This window comes from Typopeltis vanoorti, chromosome 4 (genome assembly GCF_054136105.1).
Source record: "Typopeltis vanoorti isolate ZY-2024b chromosome 4, IOZ_Tvanoo_1.0, whole genome shotgun sequence".
Classification (NCBI taxonomy): domain Eukaryota; kingdom Metazoa; phylum Arthropoda; class Arachnida; order Uropygi; family Thelyphonidae; genus Typopeltis; species Typopeltis vanoorti.
This window is the reverse complement of record NC_143552.1, coordinates 169,811,640-169,832,614: the sequence shown is the minus strand read 5'-3', so window position 1 is coordinate 169,832,614 and position 20,975 is coordinate 169,811,640. Positions and strand designations below refer to the sequence as shown.

At 37.3% G+C, this 20,975-nt stretch overlaps 1 protein-coding gene across 1 annotated transcript in view; it reads left to right on the top strand.

Annotated features, from left to right (window-relative positions):
• sea (mitochondrial citrate transporter scheggia) overlaps nt 1–20,975 on the top strand; it is a 204,842-nt gene that overhangs the window by 77,069 nt on the left and 106,798 nt on the right. Inside the window, exon 2 of the mRNA XM_090391587.1 lies at nt 17,210–17,417. Within this exon, the coding sequence (XP_090247713.1) occupies nt 17,210–17,417 (208 nt within the window). The remainder of the gene's footprint in view (nt 1–17,209; nt 17,418–20,975) is intronic.

Sequence of the window (20,975 nt, the reverse complement as noted above, 5' to 3'; positions counted from 1 at the left end):
ACTCAGGCTGCTTCATCTGTAGAAACAAATATTACAAGCATATCAAGGGTATTTCCAAGAGGAGTTCTTTCTCCAACCTTGGTTTCTACCTGTAACATCCATCTAGAAGAACAAACTCCAACTCAATATCTAGAAGAAAAATAATAAACCCAATGTCAGAAGAGCCAATCATCAATAGGAACCATCAATACAAGGAGTATTAATGGAAAAGAAATCAAATTTACAGAATAACTAGAAAAGTACCACGTGAACTTGGCATTACTGCAACAAAGAAGACAAAAACTGGTGAAATCTTGCTAAATAATAAGTATAGGATGTTATATTCAGGCAATAATGATCAAATAGTGTTTAAACACCAAACATGAAGATGAAACTGTCTTCCACTCAAGAGAAACTAGTTATGTCAGCATACTTCAAAATGTAGAAATGGACAGTGAAACGTATTTGTACCTAAGGCTGTATTTGTACCACAGGAGGTTCACCTAAGGAAGAAGTGCAGGAATTTTTTTGTCATTGGAGCATCAGCTGACATAAAGAAAATGGGGAAAAAAGTGGTACTTATTGGAGAACTAAGCAGCAGGGTAGGAAGTGAATACCACTAGTCATATAGATATAGATTAATCATTACTAACACCATCTTCCAACTTAAAGATGTAAGAAAAGCCTCATTGACTGTCATTGTTGAGAGTATCTCAACAAGAATGTACAGAAGATATGAACAAAAGATATTGACCATTAAGTTAAAGAAAAATAAACAGTTGGAAAATAAGAAGAAACAAACTTTGGAGTTTTAGTGGCAAACACTGAATAAAATATTGCTTGATTTAGCTAGTGAGGTATGCAGTGAAGTTGCCCGCAAGGAGAGAAAAATATGAATGTCATAGTGGAACAAAATAAGTCAGAGGATCCAATAAAAGAATACAGAGAAAAATGTAAGAGAGCTAGTAATCTGTAAAAGTAGTTAAAACAAAAGTTGTGGGAAGGCTATTATTATTATTATTAACACCAGACCAATGAGGCAAACACTGTTATACACAAAGCTCATGAAACGATGCTTTAAACCCATTTCATGTATCTGCATTCACCACATTGTCAACTAATTCAATGACAAATTCATCTAATGCTGGGGTTCTACAAGTCCTCTCACCAATCCTCTTCCTGCTATATATCAATGACCTACTTCTGCTGACCTCCAACGCAATACACAGATGACAGCACATTGCACTCCTCCCTTTCATTTGATGAACTTTACTCTGCACAACTCACCTCAACCTACAGAACATCAACCACCACCACCACACTCGAATCTTATCTCCAAGCCATCCTCCAATGGGGATGTTCAGATAACCTAGTCAATTTCAATGTTAATAAAACCCAGTACTGTCCTATTTTCCAAAAAAAAAAAAAAAAAAAAAAAAAAAAAAAAAAAAAAAACCCTTTTTCTCCCAGTATGAAAGACTGTTCCACAATACACTAGTAGTAGGGATGGAGGAGGAAAAGAGAAAAGAAACTTGTTCTGTTGGTTTCGAGGTGCACTGTGAAGGGATGTTGAGCAGCAGCTGCACATGTTCCAATGAGCTTAGTACTAAGTGGGGGAATTATTCATGCTTTTTCAAATGAACATTTTCCATGGAAGTTTCACTCAAGTTTAGGGGACATATTGCAAAGGTGGTGAAGGTAACACAGAGGATTGCTGCTATTATGAGAAGGACACTGACCTGCAGAGATAAGAGGGTTATCATTCTGATAAGTCTCCCCTCGATGAGTCTTGACAGCCTTTATGTCTTAGGAAGGACCTCCCTCGATGAGTCTTTTGACTCCTTGGAGGCCTGAATAATAATAATAATAATAATAATAATATTTGAAGAATACATGTATTGCAGAAACTAAAACGTCTGTGCAAAAATGGGGGCATTTTTGACACCCAAATTTCCAGACAATTTGAGATTTCTCTTCTTTGAATTACCCTGACATCAAGCCTCTCCTGGCATAAACACGTCATGACCATTGCATCCTCAGCTACTAAAAAACCTAGGATTTCTCTTTCACTCAAGATAATTCTTCACTCCTGAACAGCTGTTAGCCTTATACAAATCACAAATACCCCAGCTATTGAATACTGTTCTCACATATGGGTGGGTCCCCAAAAAGCTCCCTCAAAATGCTTGACTCAATACAGAGGAGAGTAATTAGACTTATTAATGACCCATCTCTTACCAACTCACTGCCCCCATTTTTGCACAGACGTTTCTTCAAATATTTCCATGGAAAATGTTCATCTGAAAAAGCATGAATAATTCCCCCACTTAGTACTAAGCTCATTGGAACATGTACAGCTTCTGCTCAACATCCCTTCACAGTGCACCTTAAAACCAACAAAACAAGTTTCTTTTCCTCCTCCATCCCTGCTACTAGTGTATTGTGGAACAGTCTTTCCCCTTATGTGTTCACAAGGAATACAATTACTATCCAGCCATTAAATCAAATGTAAACAAGTTCCTCCTTTACCAACCCATTGCCCATACTCGGCACTAATGTATTATAGGTTGATCAACCAACTTCTTGTGTACAGGCTGAACATTAAAAAAAAAAAAAAAAAAAATCAAGTAAAGCATTACACTGAACAGCCATTCTCCATGCAAAGAACCTACTCCTTATGCCCCTGCTCACACCCTCCTTATGCAACTTCCAGATATGTCCCCTTGTTGTACGCCTTCCCCATTCTAAAATTCCCTTCCACTCTGAAAAATTTCTTCCACATTAATCTGGTAACATCTCTTTACCAACTTACTTAATGTCTAAATCATATTGCATCTTTTCCTCCTATTCACGAGAATTTGCAAACTACATCCCCTCAATTTGTCCATGATCACATCCCAAAGGCCAGTTAAGACCTTAGTCAGTCATCTCTGGAACCTATCCAACATATCCTCATCACCATGCAAACCAGAGGATTATTGTTGATATGAAGCATAAGGTTTTCATAACCTATCGAAAATAATTTGGACTTGTTGATCTGCAGACCAATAAGTTTAGCCTGTACCTCTGGTAGACTGAGATGTTTTTGTGCATTTGTTGGTTCTGTATCAATAAGTAAAACATTGTCAGCAAAGCTAAGATCAGTTATTTGCATTGGTGGATATTCTAATGTTAAAACCAAGATTTTCTGTGTTGATGGTCTGGAAGATGTAGTCCAAGCATACCAAGAACAAATAAGGTGCTAGTACATCACCTTGCAGGACTCCTGTTGTCACCAGAAAGGATTCAGATGTTTCTGTTTTAAAGATTGCTGTATGATTTTTGAGGGTAGACCACAAAGCTGAGTAATTTTAAACATTGCATCTCTATTAATGAATCAAAGGCTTTTTTAAAGTCTTTAAAGGTTAAAACGAGTGGTAAGTTTTTATCACATGAACCTTCTATGATTCTTCTGATTCAGTGTATCTGTTGTATTGTACATTGTTTTTTTTTTTTTTGTTTTTTTTTAGAAATCCAGCTTGATTTTTTTCTATTCTATTGAGTGTGGGTGATAGCAAAGTAATACCTCTGTAGTTATCAATTCTGTTAAGAATGCCCTTTTTGGATATAGGGACAATAAGGCCTTGTTTCCATTGTTGAAGTATTATTCCAGTGTTTAAAGCTTGATTCATTATGGCAAGGAGATTGGAATATGTGTTATACCCAGCATTTTTGAAAGCTTGCTCTGATTCCATCAATCCCTGGGGATTTTCCTGCTTTTGTTTGATCTATTGCTATTTTTAGTTCCTTTTCAGTGAAGTCTAAACAATTTATTCGTAGAGCGGTGGTTAGATGCAGGCCCGCTAACTGACTTGATGTTGGGGATTATCACTATACCAAAAGATAATCAGTATAAGTGAAATGTCTGAGGAAGATATGATATCCGAACTAGAAATTGAAGGATGTAGAATTTTCCGATAAGATAGGAAGGTGAAGAGGGGAGGGAGAGTTCTGTAAATAATAGCAGAGGAATTATGTCTTTTAAGTAAATGTAAAGATTTTGAAGCTGTTTGGTGTGAAGTTGAGATCTGTAGATTGACTATAACTGACGTCGTTGAGACTATAACAGACATCGTTGAGTCAGAGGCGGGAGATTCCCCATGTAGAGAGAGAGAGATGAGTGATATGATAGAGGGCGAGAATGGTGAGAGAAATATGAATGAAAAAATGACAGTGGGGAGTGTGGAAAGATTGAATTACGAAGTTTTCGGAGATGGTCTCAACTGGGAGGATGAATGGCAAACGAGTGGCTGACTTGCAGAGAAAGATGAGCTGAAAGAGCAGGTGGAATGTCTAGGGAATGAGATGAGAAGTGTGGAAGATGAGATTAGGGGAATAGAAGGGATAAATGCAAGGCGAATCAGAGTAGGAGTGAGAAAGAGTTATGGGAATGATAGAATAGGAACAGTAAAAGAGAGGAATGAGAGAGAGAGATGGGAATGGTAGAAGAGGAGAGAATAGCAACAGTAGAAGAGAGGGAATGGGAGAGTCATGGGAATGGCAGAAGAGGAGAGAATAGGAAGAGTAGAAGAGAGAGAGTTATGGGAATGGCAGAAGAGGAGAGAACAGGGACAGTAGAAGAGAGGGAATGAGAGAGAGACATAGGGGAATGGTAGAAGAAGAGAGAATAGGAACAGGAGAAGACAGGGAATGAGAGAGAGAGACAGTTAGGGAAATGGTAGAAGAAGAAAGAATAGGAACAGCAGAAGAGAGGGGATGAAAGAAAGAGTTAGGGGAATGGTAGAAAAGGAGAGAATGGAAAAAGCAGTAGGAGAGGGAATGGGAAGAATGCGAGGGAGCTCTGGAACCAGGGATAGAGTGATGTGAGGAAGGCAGGTAAGTAGGGGAGCACAGAGAGAGAGTAAGGGATGCAGGTGAGCAACCAAGGAACAGGGCGGTAAGAGGTGTAACATATGGGGACTCAACGATCCGTGCTGTGCAAGATAGGATGCATGAGGAGTGTTTGCCTGGAGGAATGATAGAAAGTGTGACTATGGCAATTAAGAAGGGTGAAAGGATTGACAAAATGCTTGTGATGGTGGGAAGGAATGACTTGAGAGGTAATGTAAATTTGGCAGTTAGAGATATGAGATTCTTGCTTGAGGTAGTATGAAAAAAAGATGCAGAGAGGAAAGATATGTGCGTGTTGCCTAGGTATGATAGTGACGAGCTGAGCAGAAGAGCAGTAATATTGAATAACAATAGGCAGAATGTGTCAGAAGAGAGGATTGGAATATGTGGATGCTTGGGTGTCTCAGGACAGAAAGGAATTGTATGGTGAGAGACCGCTTGCATTTCAATGAGGAAGGATGTAGGTATCTGGAGAGATTGCTGTTCTGAATGAGTTGGTGTTCAATACAGGGAAACTAGAATGCTTAGGGTGGATGGTATCAGGGGTGGCCTCTTGTGTGGAATGTGTACTTGGGAGAAGGGGGAGGTGACATCAGGTAACACGGAGCCCAGTGGAGTCTAGAGGGAATAACGCTAGGTATAGAAACAGTGGCATTTCTATGCTTTATACTAATGCCAGGAGTATCCAGAATAAAGGAGTAGAATTGATGGCACTGATAGCATCAGCCTGGCCAAAGATATTGGGATTACTGAGATGTGGTTGACAGAAGAGGATATAATAACAGGAATAGAAGTTGCAGGGTACATCATTTTTCGGCAGAATAGGAAGAGAAAGGGTAGTGGTGGAATACTGCTTATGATGTGATGATATGAGTTTATAGAGGGGACAAGGTTACATGGTTATAAGGCCAGAAATGGAAAGATCCCATGGCCCTTGAGTGCTCTAATAGCATAAGGGTCATAAAATAAGAAGAGTTGTCTGATAAGGCCGTATAGGAGAGATTAAAGTCAGTGGATCTTCCTCAAAGTAGAGGAAGATGGTAGATCCAGCTAGTGGACCATAGGAGTGTCACTTCCCTTACAATCAAGATGATTGGCCCTGTTGGTCCACGAGTCCTTACTCTGTATATTCGGAACACCCCATCACACACACACACACACATATATATATATATATATATATATATATATATACTGACTTAGATCCGAGAACTAGAAAAAACGATTAAATTTATTCAAAACGCAACATGTTTCATCTGATTGTCCGTCTTCTTCAGGCATGGGAACATAGAAAGCAAATAAGAAACATTGTATCACTATAAAAATGACTATTATAAAATTCAGTTAGCTTTGAACTGTAGCTACAGTCCTTGTTGAAGTTCTATTGTTGGGCATCTGCGTGCTTCTAACTTCATGAGTTTGCCAATATCGGATAGCAGAGCTGAAACAGTCCGGTAGATTATAACTAAGGTTATTATTTATATGATGAGGGTCCATAACAATTTCCTTAGATTCGACTGTGTGGTGTTCTACCTCATCATGGCATATATGAAGGTTTGAAGTTGTTGTCCAGTTTATCTCATGTTGACAGCCTTCATCATTTGTGTTTACTGAAAACAGTACATGGCTTGACAGGGCACTTGCTCTAGTTCTTTTGTAGACAATGTCTCTCTGGTGTTCTTCCAGACATAAGGAGGATGGATTTTTCAGTTTGGCCATAGTATTGAGAAATATGTCATCTACAAATCTTAGCCAAATTTTTGGTTTAAGAGTAGCTGAGGAGATTGCCTTTTGTTAGAAATCTTCAAAAAATATGATAGCTAATATAGGAGACAGGGGGCTGCCCATTGCCAATCCCTTATTTTGTTTGTAGACTTTTTTCTCATATTGAAAGTAGCCGGAGTGAATGCAATATGATAGCAAAGAAAACATCTTTTTTGAAATCTTATTCCTTAAGATATCGAGAACCTCTTGAGTTGAAATGTTTGTAAAGAGAGCCACCACATCAAAGCCCACCATGATATCTGAAAGCTGGAGTTTTAAATTTTTGATTTTCGAGACAAAATCTGTTAAGTTTTTTATATATGAAGAAGAATTTCCTGTGAAACCTTTTAAGGATGAAGCCAGAAACTTAGATAAGCTGTAGATAGTCAAGTCAGTACTATCTACGATAGGTCTCAGTGGGCAGTTTTCTTTGTGTATCTTTGGGAGACCATATAACCTTGGGAGGAGTGGATGTAAAGAGCGAGTGGCAAGGCATATGTTTCGTGGAAGTTCCGTGGCGCTTTGTAAGAGGTTGTTTGTTTTGTTATGTATCTCCCTCGTTGGATCTCTCTCAATTTCCAAGTATGTATCTGACTGTAATAATGCCAAGATTTTGTCATGATAATCTGTTTTATTTAGCACTACAGTTGCGTTGCCCTTGTCAGCTTGTATGATAACGATGTCTTTGTTATTCTTAAGACTTTTTATGGCTAGCCTTTCGCCAAGGGAGATGTTATCAGATGGAGGTCTTGCATTGTTAATCGCAAGTATTGCTTCCATGCAAAGTAAACTGGCGTTTGCGGCAGGAAGTAGTGATGCAGCTTTCTCCATCTTAGTTAAGAACATTTCCTTGGGAATAGTTTTAGACACAAGGACAAAGTTGAGACCTTTTTTGAGAATTTGTTCTTTGTCATTATTATTATTACGGGCATCTCCAGGGAGTCCTTAGACTCATCGAGGGAAGCCCTAAACATCATGTCCGCACAACTATACGACATTCTTACAATATCTATCTTACCTTGCCTTGAACTCACTCACCGTCATAGCACCCACAACAGACTCTGGCAGCTTATTCCACTCATTTACCACTCTAAAAGTAAAGAACCCAGCTCTAACACCCCTGATAACCACACTCTTGCCCAGCTTCCATAGGTGTCCCCCAAGTTCTCCCACCACCATTCCTGATCTCAAAATTATCCTCTGAATTAATCCTATAGAAACTCTTTAGCAATTTGAAGGTCTCAATATCAACTAATTTCTGCAACCCACAAATCTTCAACCTGTTCTCATATGGTTCATTCCATAGACCTGCTATCATCTTAGTCAAATCAAATCTGGGCACAGTAGTCGAGAGTCTTATCAAGGCTCGGTACAGAGGTACAATAACTTGCTTGTCAAGGTATTTTTCAACAACCAAGTGAGTTGATGAGCTGATTTAGCTACTTTTGCAATGTGCCCCCTAAACTTCATCTCCCTATCCACTAATACTCCCAAGTCCCTGGCCTCATCAATCTCCTGAAGTACAGTTCCACCAATGTGGTATACTACTGCTAATCTTTTCACCCCAAAATGTATAACCTTACATTTCATCACATTAAATTGACATCCATTCTCTTTAGCCCAGAACTCCAATCTATCCAAGTCATCCTGCAAGATTTTGAAATCTTCTGCATTCACTATCGCCCTACCCAACTTTGCATCATCAGCAAACAAATGAATTGTTCCTCTTAGATCCTTCCCTGTATCGTTAATGAACAGATTAAACAGCAGTGGTTCAAGAACAGAACCCTGCAGCACACCACTAGTCACAGGCCGTCTTTTGGACTCTACTCCTGAATAAACTACTCTTTGATATCTCTCCATCAATCGATTTAGAACATATGACGATTGGTTTATCACTAATTTTTTAGTTCTTCCATGAAGTTTGTTAGGGGTTAGTTGTTCTTGTGTTTAGCTAATTAAACGTTCTGATAAACTTATGTTTGTTTAAGTTTTGAGATCTTAATGATTGCCGTGTACTTAATTCTTGAACGTGATTCCATAACATGCAGTCTAAGGAAATGGTTTTTTAAAGATGATTTTTGAGATAAGAGAAGAGCTAAATTACGTTTGGTATCGTTAATCCTCAATCCTAAAAGTTATAGTTTTGATTTTTGGTAGATTCTGTGTGCTTTTTCACTGGTAATCATCTTTAGAAAATCATTTAGCGACTTCCTTAGACTGTGTGTGTCATGGAATCACGTTCAAGAAATGAGTACACATCGAGCATTAAGATGTCAAAACTTAAACAAACATAAGCTTATCAGAAAGTTTAATTCGCTAAAGACAACACAAGAACAACCAACCCCTAATAATCTTCATGGAACAACTAAAAAATTAGTGATAAACCAATTGTCATATGTTCTAAATCATGACGAAGAACAAATTCTCGAAGAAGGTCTCAATTTTGTCCTTGCGCTAAAACTATTCCCAAGAAAATGTTCTTAACTAAGATGGAGAAAGCTGCATCACTACTTCCTGCCGCAGATGCCAGTTTACTTTGCATGGAAGCAATACTTGCGATTAACAATGCAAGACCTCCATCTGACAACATCTCCCTTGGCGAAAGGCTAGCCATAAAAAGTCTTAAGAATAACAAAGACATCTTTATCATACAAGCTGACAAGGGCAACGCAACTGTAGTGCTAAATAAAACAGATTATCATGACAAAATCTTGGCGTTATTACAGTCAGATACATACTTGGAAATTGAGAGAGATCCAACAAGGGAGATACATAACAAAACAAACAACCTCTTACAAAGTGCCACGGAACTTCCACGAAACATATGCCTTGCCACTCGCTCTTTACATCCACTCATCCCAAGGTTATATGGTCTCAAAAGATACACAAAGAAAACTGCCCACTGAGACATATCGTAGATAGTACTGACTCGACTATCTACAGCTTATCTAAGTTTCTGGCTTCATCCTTAAAAGGTTTCACAGGAAATTCTTCTTCATATATAAAAAACTTAACAGATTTCGTCTCGAAAATCAAAAATTTAAAACTCCAGCCTTCAGATATCATGATGACCTCTGATGCGGTGGCTCTCCTTACAAATGTTCCAACTCAAGAGGTTCTTGATATTTTAAAGAACAAGGTTTCAAAAAAGATGTTTTCTTTGCTATCACATTGCGTTCACTCTGGCTACTTTCAATATGAGAAAAAAGTCTACAAACAAAATAAGAGATTGGCAATGGGCAGCTCCCTGTCTTCTATATTAGCTAACATCCTTTTTGAAGATTTCGAACAAAATGCGATCTCCTCAGCTACTCTTAAACCAAAAATTTGGCTTAGATTTGTAGATGACATATTTCTTATCTGGGAACATGGCACCGATAACCTTCAGTCATTTTTAAATCATTTAAACAGCTTCCACCAAGACATCAAATTAACAATGGAGGTTGAAGAAAATGGATCACTTCCCTTCCTGGACGTAAGACTTACTAACACATCTGATTCTATAAAAATTTCAATCTTTAGAAAATCTACACACCCAGATCGATACCTACATACATCCTCACATCACTATCCTGCACTGAAAGTGGGTATCATCTCAACTCTAGCACATTGTGCCAGATCTGTACTGTCAGATGATGAAGAGTTAAAAAATGAACTACAATATCTACAAAGAACCTTCACAAGTAATGGCTACTCGTCGAAAACTATTAATAAGCATCTATACCGGCACCATCAAAACAACTCAGAAACACAAGACAACCCCAAAGGTTATATCTCCTTACCATACATCAGCTTGCTCTCCACGAAACTAAGAAGAATTTTACGAAAGTTCAACATAAAAACCTGCTTCTCTACTCTTCCTAAATTAAGATCGATTTTAAGCAAATACAAACAAGCTCACAACCATCTACAATTCCCAGGAGTGTACAAAATCATGTGTGACTGCAGGGAAACAATACTATGGCCAAACTGAAAAATCCATCCTCCTACATCTGGAAGAACACCAGAGAGACATTGCCTACAAAAGAACTAGAGCAAGTGCCCTGTCAAGCCATGTACTGTTTTCAGTAAACACAAATGATGAAGGCCATCAACATGAGATAAACTGGACAACAACTTCGAACTTTCATATATGCCATGACGAGGTAGAACACCACATAGTTGAATCTAAGGAAATTGTTATGGACCCTCATCATATAAATAATAACCTTAGTTTAAGTTAAGGGATATTACATCCCATATCGTTTCTTAGCCGAATAAGAAACTCAAAGAGTTTCATGCCGAATATAGTAGAAACTATATAAAGTTTGGCAATTCCAAGCGTAAGCAAATACCTGGATACTGCAGCAACTGACCCTAAAGGTAGTGCAAGCTGAGGCAACTCATGTCTAAGGTGGAGCAAGTTCCAATCACTATTCTAGGAGCTAAGTTCACATTATGGGTAAATATCAAGAATAGTGATCAGAGCTTGCTCCACCTTAGACATGAGTTGCCTCTGCTTGCACTACCTTTAGGGTCAGTTGCTGCAGTATCCAGGTATTTGCTTACACTTGGAATAGCCGAACTTTATATAGTTTCTACTATATTCGGCATGAAACTCTTTGAGTTTCTTATTCGGCTAAGAAACGATATGGGATGTAATATCCCTTAACTTAAACAAGTCATATGTCGCCGAATTGAAGCCTTTGGCTCTTCATATATCTAATAATAACCTTAGTTATAATCTACCAGACTCTTTAACCTCTGTTATCCAATATTGACACACTCATGAAGTCAGACGCACGCAGATGCACAACAACGGTACTTCAACACGGACTGTAGCTACAATTGAAAGCTAACTGAATTTTATAATAGTCGTTTTTATAGTGATGCAATGTTTCTTATAGTGTTTCTTATTTGCTTTCTATGTTTCCTGCCTGAAGAAGTCGGACAATCCGATGAAACAAGTTGCGTTTTGAATAAATTTAATTGTTTTTCTAGTTCTCGGATCTAAGTCAGTACATATAAATATGAACATATCCCAATTCCAAGTTAATATTACAGATCGTTACACACACACACACACACACACACATTCATACATGGTGGGCTTCCCTATCCGCCACTCAGGTGATGCATCCTCTAGGGGGACCCTGTTACATAGATTATGGAAAGCAATAATAAATTTAGCAGAAACAGCACTATTTCCCTGGCATGCCTTCAAATAAATGTTCAATGCTCTATCAAGGTAAATTATATGTAAATAACAGAACTCATAAATAGAAAAAATATAGAACTAGGATTAATACGAGAACCTTATGGTATCAACAACAAAATGTGGCTTTCCAACTAATTATAAAATATTTCCCAAAGGATCAGAAAGAAAGAGCTGCAATAATCATGGTCAACCCTGAAGTCAATGCAATATTAATTTCTCAGCACAGCAACAAGGACTCGGTGCTTATTGAAATTACACACAGAGAAATTAAAAATTTTGCTGTGAGTATGTATCTAGACTATCATATTAACATAAAATATGACTTAAAAAATTGTGTAACATGGTGGATTTTACCATTAAAATCACAGCCTAATTCTTGGAATGGATAGTAATGCCTGTTTGGTTTTATGGTTTAATGAGAGCACAAACAATTAAGGAAAAATGTGGAAGAGTTTTCTTAGCATCAAATTCCCTACACATACTAAACAATGTCTGTAATACCCTATCATTCAAAAATACCAAAGTAAGCAGTCTGACAATAGCAAATGACACTATTTTACCCTGGATTTCTGAATGGAGATACGAGGAAGAGGGAACTATTCTGATCATTGCATATTAAGTTTCATCATCAGTAACAAAAATTTAAATGGAGTACACAAGAAAAACCATCGCATTAACATCAAGTACTTCACTAACAAACCAATCTAGACATATTTGTAAAATTTAAATGGAGTACACAAGAAAAACCATCGCATTAACATCAAGTACTTCACTAACAAACCAATCTAGACTTATTTGTAAAAGCATTAAAAAGAGAATTTTCATGCCTAATCTCGAGTGTCACTTTAGTGGGATCAACAGCTCAGCTTACACAAGAACCTTGGCATCAGATGGCTAGGTTGACATAGACCTCCTTGCTTCTGCACTTTAATGAGGTCTGAAAAAGTCCAGTGACCAAACACTCAGAGCAACAAAGAAGCTAAACATCGATGGTGAAAAAAAAATCAGTATCTTGGTGGAACGACAAACTAACAGTCTTAAGAAAACACGTAAACATACTCAGACAACTATATCAAAGAACATACGACAGTCAAGATTTAAGACCGAGTAGAAGACAGAACTACTATAAAGCCAAATACAGCTATCAGTCCAGCATTACAAACACAAAAACTGAAGCATGGAAAAAATTCTGTGCTGCTGTTTCATTCATATCGAATCCTTGGAACTATGTTTAAATTAATGGCAAGCAAGAATAAGGCAAGAAAACAATATCAAGAAAACAGCTCATATACTAAAAACTTAGCAGAAACTGCTAAGTTTTTAGTGTAAGCTAAAAATTTTTTTTTACTGCAGCTATTATGATAAACACATTGTGATACAGGTTTATTCCTGAGGATGTTGAATCAACAGATGAAGAAATCCACAAAACTTACAAAGAATGGAAACAGACATAGACTCTTCTAATGACAATATATTTACAACTAATGAAATTAAGTCAATATTAAGATCAATGGATCCAAGAAAAATTCCTTGAGAGGACGGAATAACCAGCGATATAATCCTAAGAGAGTGTGTGTGTGTGTGTGTGTGTGTCAAATTTCCAGAATTCCTAACGACAGTTTTCACCGAATCGCCTTAAAAAGAGGACAGTTTCATTTATTATGGAAACACTCTAAAATTATATCCATAATCAAACCAGGAAATGAAACATTCGACGAAATTACCAAATACAGTCCAATCAGTCTCATAAATGTTGCTGGTAAGATACTAGAAAAACTTTTGATAAACTAAATCATGCACCGTCTACTCAAGAGACCTATTAAGCAGGAATCAGTATGCATTTAGACCTCAATCAAGCACAGTAGATGCAATTATGGAGATTAAAGATTTCACAGAAGACTGTCTACAGCAAAAAAAAAGACTTACTAATCTCAATAATAGATTTAGTTTAATCCTTTATCCCAGTGAGAGCAAACAAAGTTTGCGCCTGAAAATATCTTCAGGACTAAATATAGTGTTGTACTATCTTATCCAGTAAGTAGTGCAACACCAAGGCAACTCGTGGCAAAGGTGGAGCAAGCTACCAGGCACTTCTAACCCAGTATCTCCCATAATGCAAAACACATTTCCTATGTGGATATCTTCAGGACTAAATATAGTGTTGTACTATCTTATCCAGTAAGTAGTGCAACACCAAGGCAACTCGTGGCAAAGGTGGAGCAAGCTACCAGGCACTTCTAACCCAGTATCTCCCATAATGCAAAACACATTTCCTATGTGGATATGTATACTGTTATGCATTAAAGGGATTGGCCATCTACCCAGACTAGTTTCGACCTTTATTGAGGTCTCTTCAGTGGGAGCCAGGCCCAGAGCTGGAGATACCAGGCAGAAGCAGTAGCAAGTCATCTGTGCCTATGGGAGTTGCCAAAAGGTTTATCACCTTTTTTAAAAATTACTCTGGATTTAGAGAAAGATGTTGAAAATTTATTTATCACTAGGTTAGACTATAATAGATTTAGTTTAATCCTTTATCCCAGTGAGAGCAAACAAAGTTTGCGCCTGAAAATATCTTCAGGACTAAATATAGTGTTGTACTATCTTATCCAGTAAGTAGTGCAACACCAAGGCAACTCGTGGCAAAGGTGGAGCAAGCTACCAGGCACTTCTAACCCAGTATCTCCCATAATGCAAAACACATTTCCTATGTGGATATGTATACTGTTATGCATTAAAGGGATTGGCCATCTACCCAGACTAGTTTCGACCTTTATTGAGGTCTCTTCGGTGGGAGCCAGGCCCAGAGCTGGAGATACCAGGCAGAAGCAGTAGCAAGTCATCTGTGCCTATGGGAGTTGCCAAAAGGTTTATCACCTTTTTTAAAAATTACTCTGGATTTAGAGAAAGATGTTGAAAATTTATTTATCACTAGGTTAGACTATAATAGATTTAGTTTAATCCTTTATCCCAGTGAGAGCAAACAAAGTTTGCGCCTGAAAATATCTTCAGGACTAAATATAGTGTTGTACTATCTTATCCAGTAAGTAGTGCAACACCAAGGCAACTCGTGGCAAAGGTGGAGCAAGCTACCAGGCACTTCTAACCCAGTATCTCCCATAATGCAAAACACATTTCCTATGTGGATATGTATACTGTTATGCATTAAAGGGATTGGCCATCTACCCAGACTAGTTTCGACCTTTATTGAGGTCTCTTCAGTGGGAGCCATACTAATCTCATTCGATGTACAAGGAGCCTTCAATGCTGTGTGGTGGCCAGCCATAATTGAAAATGCAAGAATTTTATTATTATTATTATTACGGGCGACTCCAAGGAGTCCTTAGACTTATCGAGGGAGGCTCTAAACTTCATGTCCATCGCAACTATTCGACATTCACACAGTATCTATGATACTTTGCCTTGAACTCATTTACTGTCATAGCACCCACAACAGACTCTGCAGCTTATTCCACTCATTCACCACGCTAAAAGTAAAAAACCCAGCTCTAACACCCTAACTAACCACACTCTTGCCCAGCTTCCATGGTTGTCCCCTAGTAATCCCACCACCAGTCCTGTTCTCAAAAATATCCTCTGAATTAATCCTATAGAAACCCTTTAGCAATTTGAATGTCTCAATCATATCTCCCCTTTTCTGCCTGTCAACTAATTTCTGCAACCCACAAATCTTCAACCTGTTCTCATATGGTTCATTCCATAGACAACTATCATCTTGGTCACATGCCTCTGGATCCTCTCCACTTCCTCCCCATCAAAAAGAAACCTAGGTGACCAGATCTGGGCACACAGTTGTCGAGATGGGGTCTTATCAAGGCTCAATACAGAGGAACAATAACTTGCTTATCTCTGCTCGTCAAAGTATTCTTCAGCATCCAAGTGATTTGATGAGCTGATTTAGCCACTTTTGCAATGTGCCGCCCTAAACTTCAACTCCCTATCCACCAACACTCCCAAGTCCCTGGCCTCATCAATCTCCTGGAGTACAGTTTCACCAATCCAATGTGATATACTGCTGCTAATCTTTTCACCCCAAAATGCATAACCTTACATTTTGCCACATTAAATTGACATCCATTCTCCTTATCCCACACCTCCAGTCTATCCAAATCATCCAAATTTTGACATCTTCTGCATTCACTATTGCCCTATCCAACTTTGCATCATCAGCGAACAAGTGAACTGTTCCTCTCAGTTCCTTCCCTATATCGTTAATGAACAAATTAAACAGCAGTGGTCCAAGTACAGAACCCTGCGGCACACGACTAGTCACAGGCCATCTTTTGGACTCTACTCCTGAGTAAACTACTCATTGGTATCTCTCCATCAACCACCCTCCTATCCATCTCACCTATCCTATATCCATTCCCATATGTTGCAGTTTATGGATTAGAATTTCATGTGGTATCCTGTCAAAGGCCTTAGCCAGGTTCAGCAGTATCACTGTAAACCCATTACCTCATATATATGAAGTCACTTCCAGAAGATGCAATGGAAATTCCAGCATTGATGCAAATTGCTATGAAAGTCTGCTTTACTATGGTAGGTGGCCTCACCCAGCAAAGGAAACACATATATGCCCCTAATTCATGTCATCACTTCTGGAGGTTTTGACACAAGTAGCTAGTGTCAAAACAGAGACTAATCCAAAAGTATTACTCATAAGTAATTTGGACAACAAGATCAACTTCCAGTCATTGTAATGTAACATAAATTGCCAATATTGTGAATTATATAGTGTAAATATATGTATATAAGTGTAAAGGCTAGAAAATATATATATATATTGTGTGTGTGTGTGTGTGTGTGTGTTAACATTGATATTTAAAATCTTTAGCAGTTATCTTATTGCTATCTGCTCCGTTTTCATGGCAAGAACAGCTTTCTTCAGGTGGTTGTTATTCTAGATAGTATGAAATGTAATTTCTTTGACTGAATCCCAAATTGCTAGATCATCTCATTTGTTCAGTACCTTGATACCTATTAAAGGTGGGTTATGTGATGGTTTGCTCAGAAACAATCCCTTCTGTTTTATTTACATATTTTTTTTTTTTTTTGCAGGTTTCCATTTTTTTTCCAAACCACAGTGAAGTATATTAGTGAATGGAAATCATGATTCTGCAAAAGATTTATATCTTTTCACACTTGATTGCTGTCCATTGTGTGAGATATAAGCAGGCAGTAAAAGATTTAGTATGTGCTAATGATGTGAATGTGAATAAAAAAAAATCCTGTTTCTTTTTTTTTTACATGATTCTCATTTTCTTGACTGAGTATTAGAAAATGGAGTAAATTAATGATTTAATTATGAAATGTATCATGATGTGTATCTAATATTTTACACTTGGCTCTTTCTAGGTGGCATTACTGGAGGGATAGAGATTTGTATTACTTTTCCAACAGAATATGTGAAAACCCAACTGCAATTAGATGAAAGATCTGCAAAACCTAGATATACTGGGATTAGTGATGTAGTACGAAAAACTGTAAGATATCATGGTGTCCTAGGATTATATAGGGGCTTAAGTGTGTTGATTTATGGATCAATACCTAAATCTGCTGTCAGGTATGTCAAAGAATTTCTTTTTCATGCAGAGCCATTACTGTTATCAACCTTTCACCAAATGACTTAAATCCATCTATGGGTAGTAAAGGAATACACTCAGTGAATTTATTGAAATTTAGTTTTCATATAGCAATATTGTCATAAATTAAACATGTCGAGAAATTATATTCTTGATTTAATCCTCTATCCAAGTCTATAAGCAAATAAAAATTTGCACGTGAAGTAGCACCACAACTGGGCTACATGTGAAGTCATCAGCCTCTATATATACGAGGGTGGTCTAAAATGTTCTCTGCCTAACAATGAAAAAACAAATTTATAATTTCAAAATTATTTTTATTTTTCAACATAATTTCCCTTAAGACTAATACATTTATTTCAGTGATGCTCCACCGCCATTATCCCGTCTCTGTAGTGGTTCTCAATAAGATCTGCACAATACACCTCTACAGCTGCAATCGCCTCTTGATTCGAAGAAAAATGCTGACCAGCGAGGAAGAGTTTTACTTTTGGGAACAGATAGAAGTCAGAGGGAGCCAAATCTGGGGAATAAGGTGGATGTTCCAACAATTCGTAGTGCAGATTGTTCCATTTTCCTGATGAAAGATGATTTTTTTCTTCTGCAAACTGGGTCATTTTTCATGAATTTTTTCATCTAGTTTGGTTAAAAAGATTGGAATAATATTCCCTTGTTATTGTTTTACCCTTTTCAAGGTAATTAATAAACAAAATGCCTTTTAGCATCCCAAAACACCGATGCCATGTTCTTTCCTGCTGATGGAACTGACTTTGTCTTCTTTGGTGCTGAACAACGGGCTTATATCCACTGTTTTGACCTGCTGTTTGGATTCTGGTGTGTTATTTTGAATCCAAGTCTCATCCATAGTAATAAATTGACGCACAAAATCAGTTTTATTTTTGTTAAAACACTCGAAGCACTGTGCGAGTGCATTTTTGATCTGCTGTGAGCAAGCGCGGCACCCATCTTGTGCAAAGCTTTTTCATATGCAATTCTTCATGCAAAATATATCCTACACGTTCTTTTGAAATGCCTATAATTTCAGCAATTTCACGTGCTTTGACTGGTTGGTCATCCAATACCATGTTGTGCACTTGATCAATGATTTCTGGTGGTGTTACACTTTTTGGACATTCTTCATGTGGATCATCTGGTATGGTCACATTTAAACTAGGCAGCCCATTTCTTGATTGTCCAAAATGAAGAAGAAGAGTGCCCATGAACTTTTATGGACTTGGAATGAATTTCTTTTGCCATTAAACCTTCTTTTACAAAGAATTTTATAACTGCATGATACTCAATTTTATCCATTTCAAGGGATACAGACAACACTTTTGCTTCAGACAGCTGTATAAAACAAACTACTTGATAGAATGACTTGCAATTTCACATGGAGGCTTATGACAGTTGTACCAACTTAGAAATCTTGCCGATAGTGTTGCCATCTATGGTTGAGGCCGAGAACTTTTCAGACCACCCTCGTACAAGTAGTCTAGTTGTGATGTTACTTCACATCAAATTTTTATTTGCTTAGACTTCGATAAAGGATTAAATCAAGAATATAATTTTTTGGCATGTTTAATTTATAGTATAACCAAGTGAAAAAGCTTTCAAACATCTTTCTCTAATCCAGATATTTTATTAATAAGGTGTGAAACCTTCTGACTACTCGTATATAGAAATATGACTTTTGCATTACTTCAACCTTGGTATCACTTCTGGGTCTGTCTCCCACATAAGACTTCAATAAATGTCAAACTGCTCTGGGTACTGGCCCTTCCCATAATGCATAGCATTATACATGTCTGTAAGGATACATGCTTTGTATTATGGCATACTAAGGCAATTAATGTGAAGTCATTAGCCTCTACATACAAATAGCCCAGTTGTGATGTTACTTCATATACAAGTTTTCATTTTCTTACACTTGAATAAAGGATTAAATCAAGAATATAATTTCTTGGCATGTTTAACTTATAGTATAATCAAGTGAAAAAAACTTTCAAACGTCAATATTATCAGATGTGTGTATGGTCTCTCTGTGAGATGAAAATGAGCATCCTGAGGAAAAACCATAAGAAGAGACTAATCTTTAAAGGTACCTGTGGAATAACTATAAACTACAAAATTACACGATAACCACAGTAATAAACTTGAATGAAAGTATAGATATTTTGTACTGAAAATAACAGCACATCATCAGCGTGTAGAAACAAGTCAATCAAAGAACAGGAATACAGGGAACATATAACAGTCGATTTAACAATTAAAAATGGTTGCCATGAGCTAGAAATCAAAGTTAACATTAATAAATATTTATATTTTTGATAAGTATTGTTTATATATATATATATATATAAATCAGCTAATGCCTTTTATTCCTTTTATAGGGAGTAGGCAAGGCCTTTATACCCTGTCTAGCTTTCAGAGACTGAATGGGCAGTTCAGTCTCCATTGGTAGCCAATCAGAGATAGCTGGCCCATGTCTATCACTAATTATAGCAGCCGCGATGAAGAGGCTGGCAAACAAGTGCTGCCATCTCTTGATACCTAACCCTAATAAGATATTTTACTGTATGAAATAATGTGGGTACTACAGTCGATTTTCTTGAGTTTACGGGATAAAAAACCCAAGTTTCCTGGAGAAAAAACCTGCTTGCCTGTGCCAGAGATCGACTAACTCGGGAATTGGTCGAAGAAAAGCTTAGAAAAAGTTCCTCCAGTCAGCGACTAGACTTGAACTTTAGTCTGACTTCAAGTGACAAAGCGCAGAGGCAGAGCACGCAAGCGCCACTTCCACTGAGCTACACAGGCCTTGTTTATACACACACACATATATTCATTCATCCAAGCTTGATTTGCTTCCTCAGCCTTAAGTAAAAGGCTGGTTATATACCACTAATTTGAGCTCTACCCAAGGGCCTATGAATTGTGGAAATACCATCTGAATATGAATGCTGTGCCATACAAAGCAGCCTTTTGCAACTGCCTGGATTTTAATCCATCTAACTTGAGTACTTCTAAACGTTTTTCAGTGTTTTCAGGATGGCACCTATTGTTATGGGAACAACTTTCGTTTTCTTTTGCCAAATTAACTTAGACTTGCAACTCACTTTACTTTGTAATTTTTTCAGTTTCTTTTTCGTCAATTTGGCTATCTCCTGGTACTGATATCTCATTGAACTTAAACACCCTTCTTTTCACTTTTTTTCAACTACTGTTATATCAGGTGTATTACATTCCAAGCTTTTGTCAGTCTGAATTTTGAAATCCCAGAGTATTTTAGCTTTTTCTTTCTCAATCACCTTTTGGTCAACTTTATGCTTCCAATAGTCTTTAGATACTTTAAACCTGTACTTATATATTTTATAATTTTTTTTTCAAATATTTATATTTATTTTTTAATATATAAATAAGTATTTATCCCCTCTGTTATTCATTATCTATATGGATCATATTATGAAGAAAAGTGGTATTAAACCTGATATCAAAAATGGCAACGTTAATGTCAGCTCTTTGCTTTATGCAGATGCTGTTAT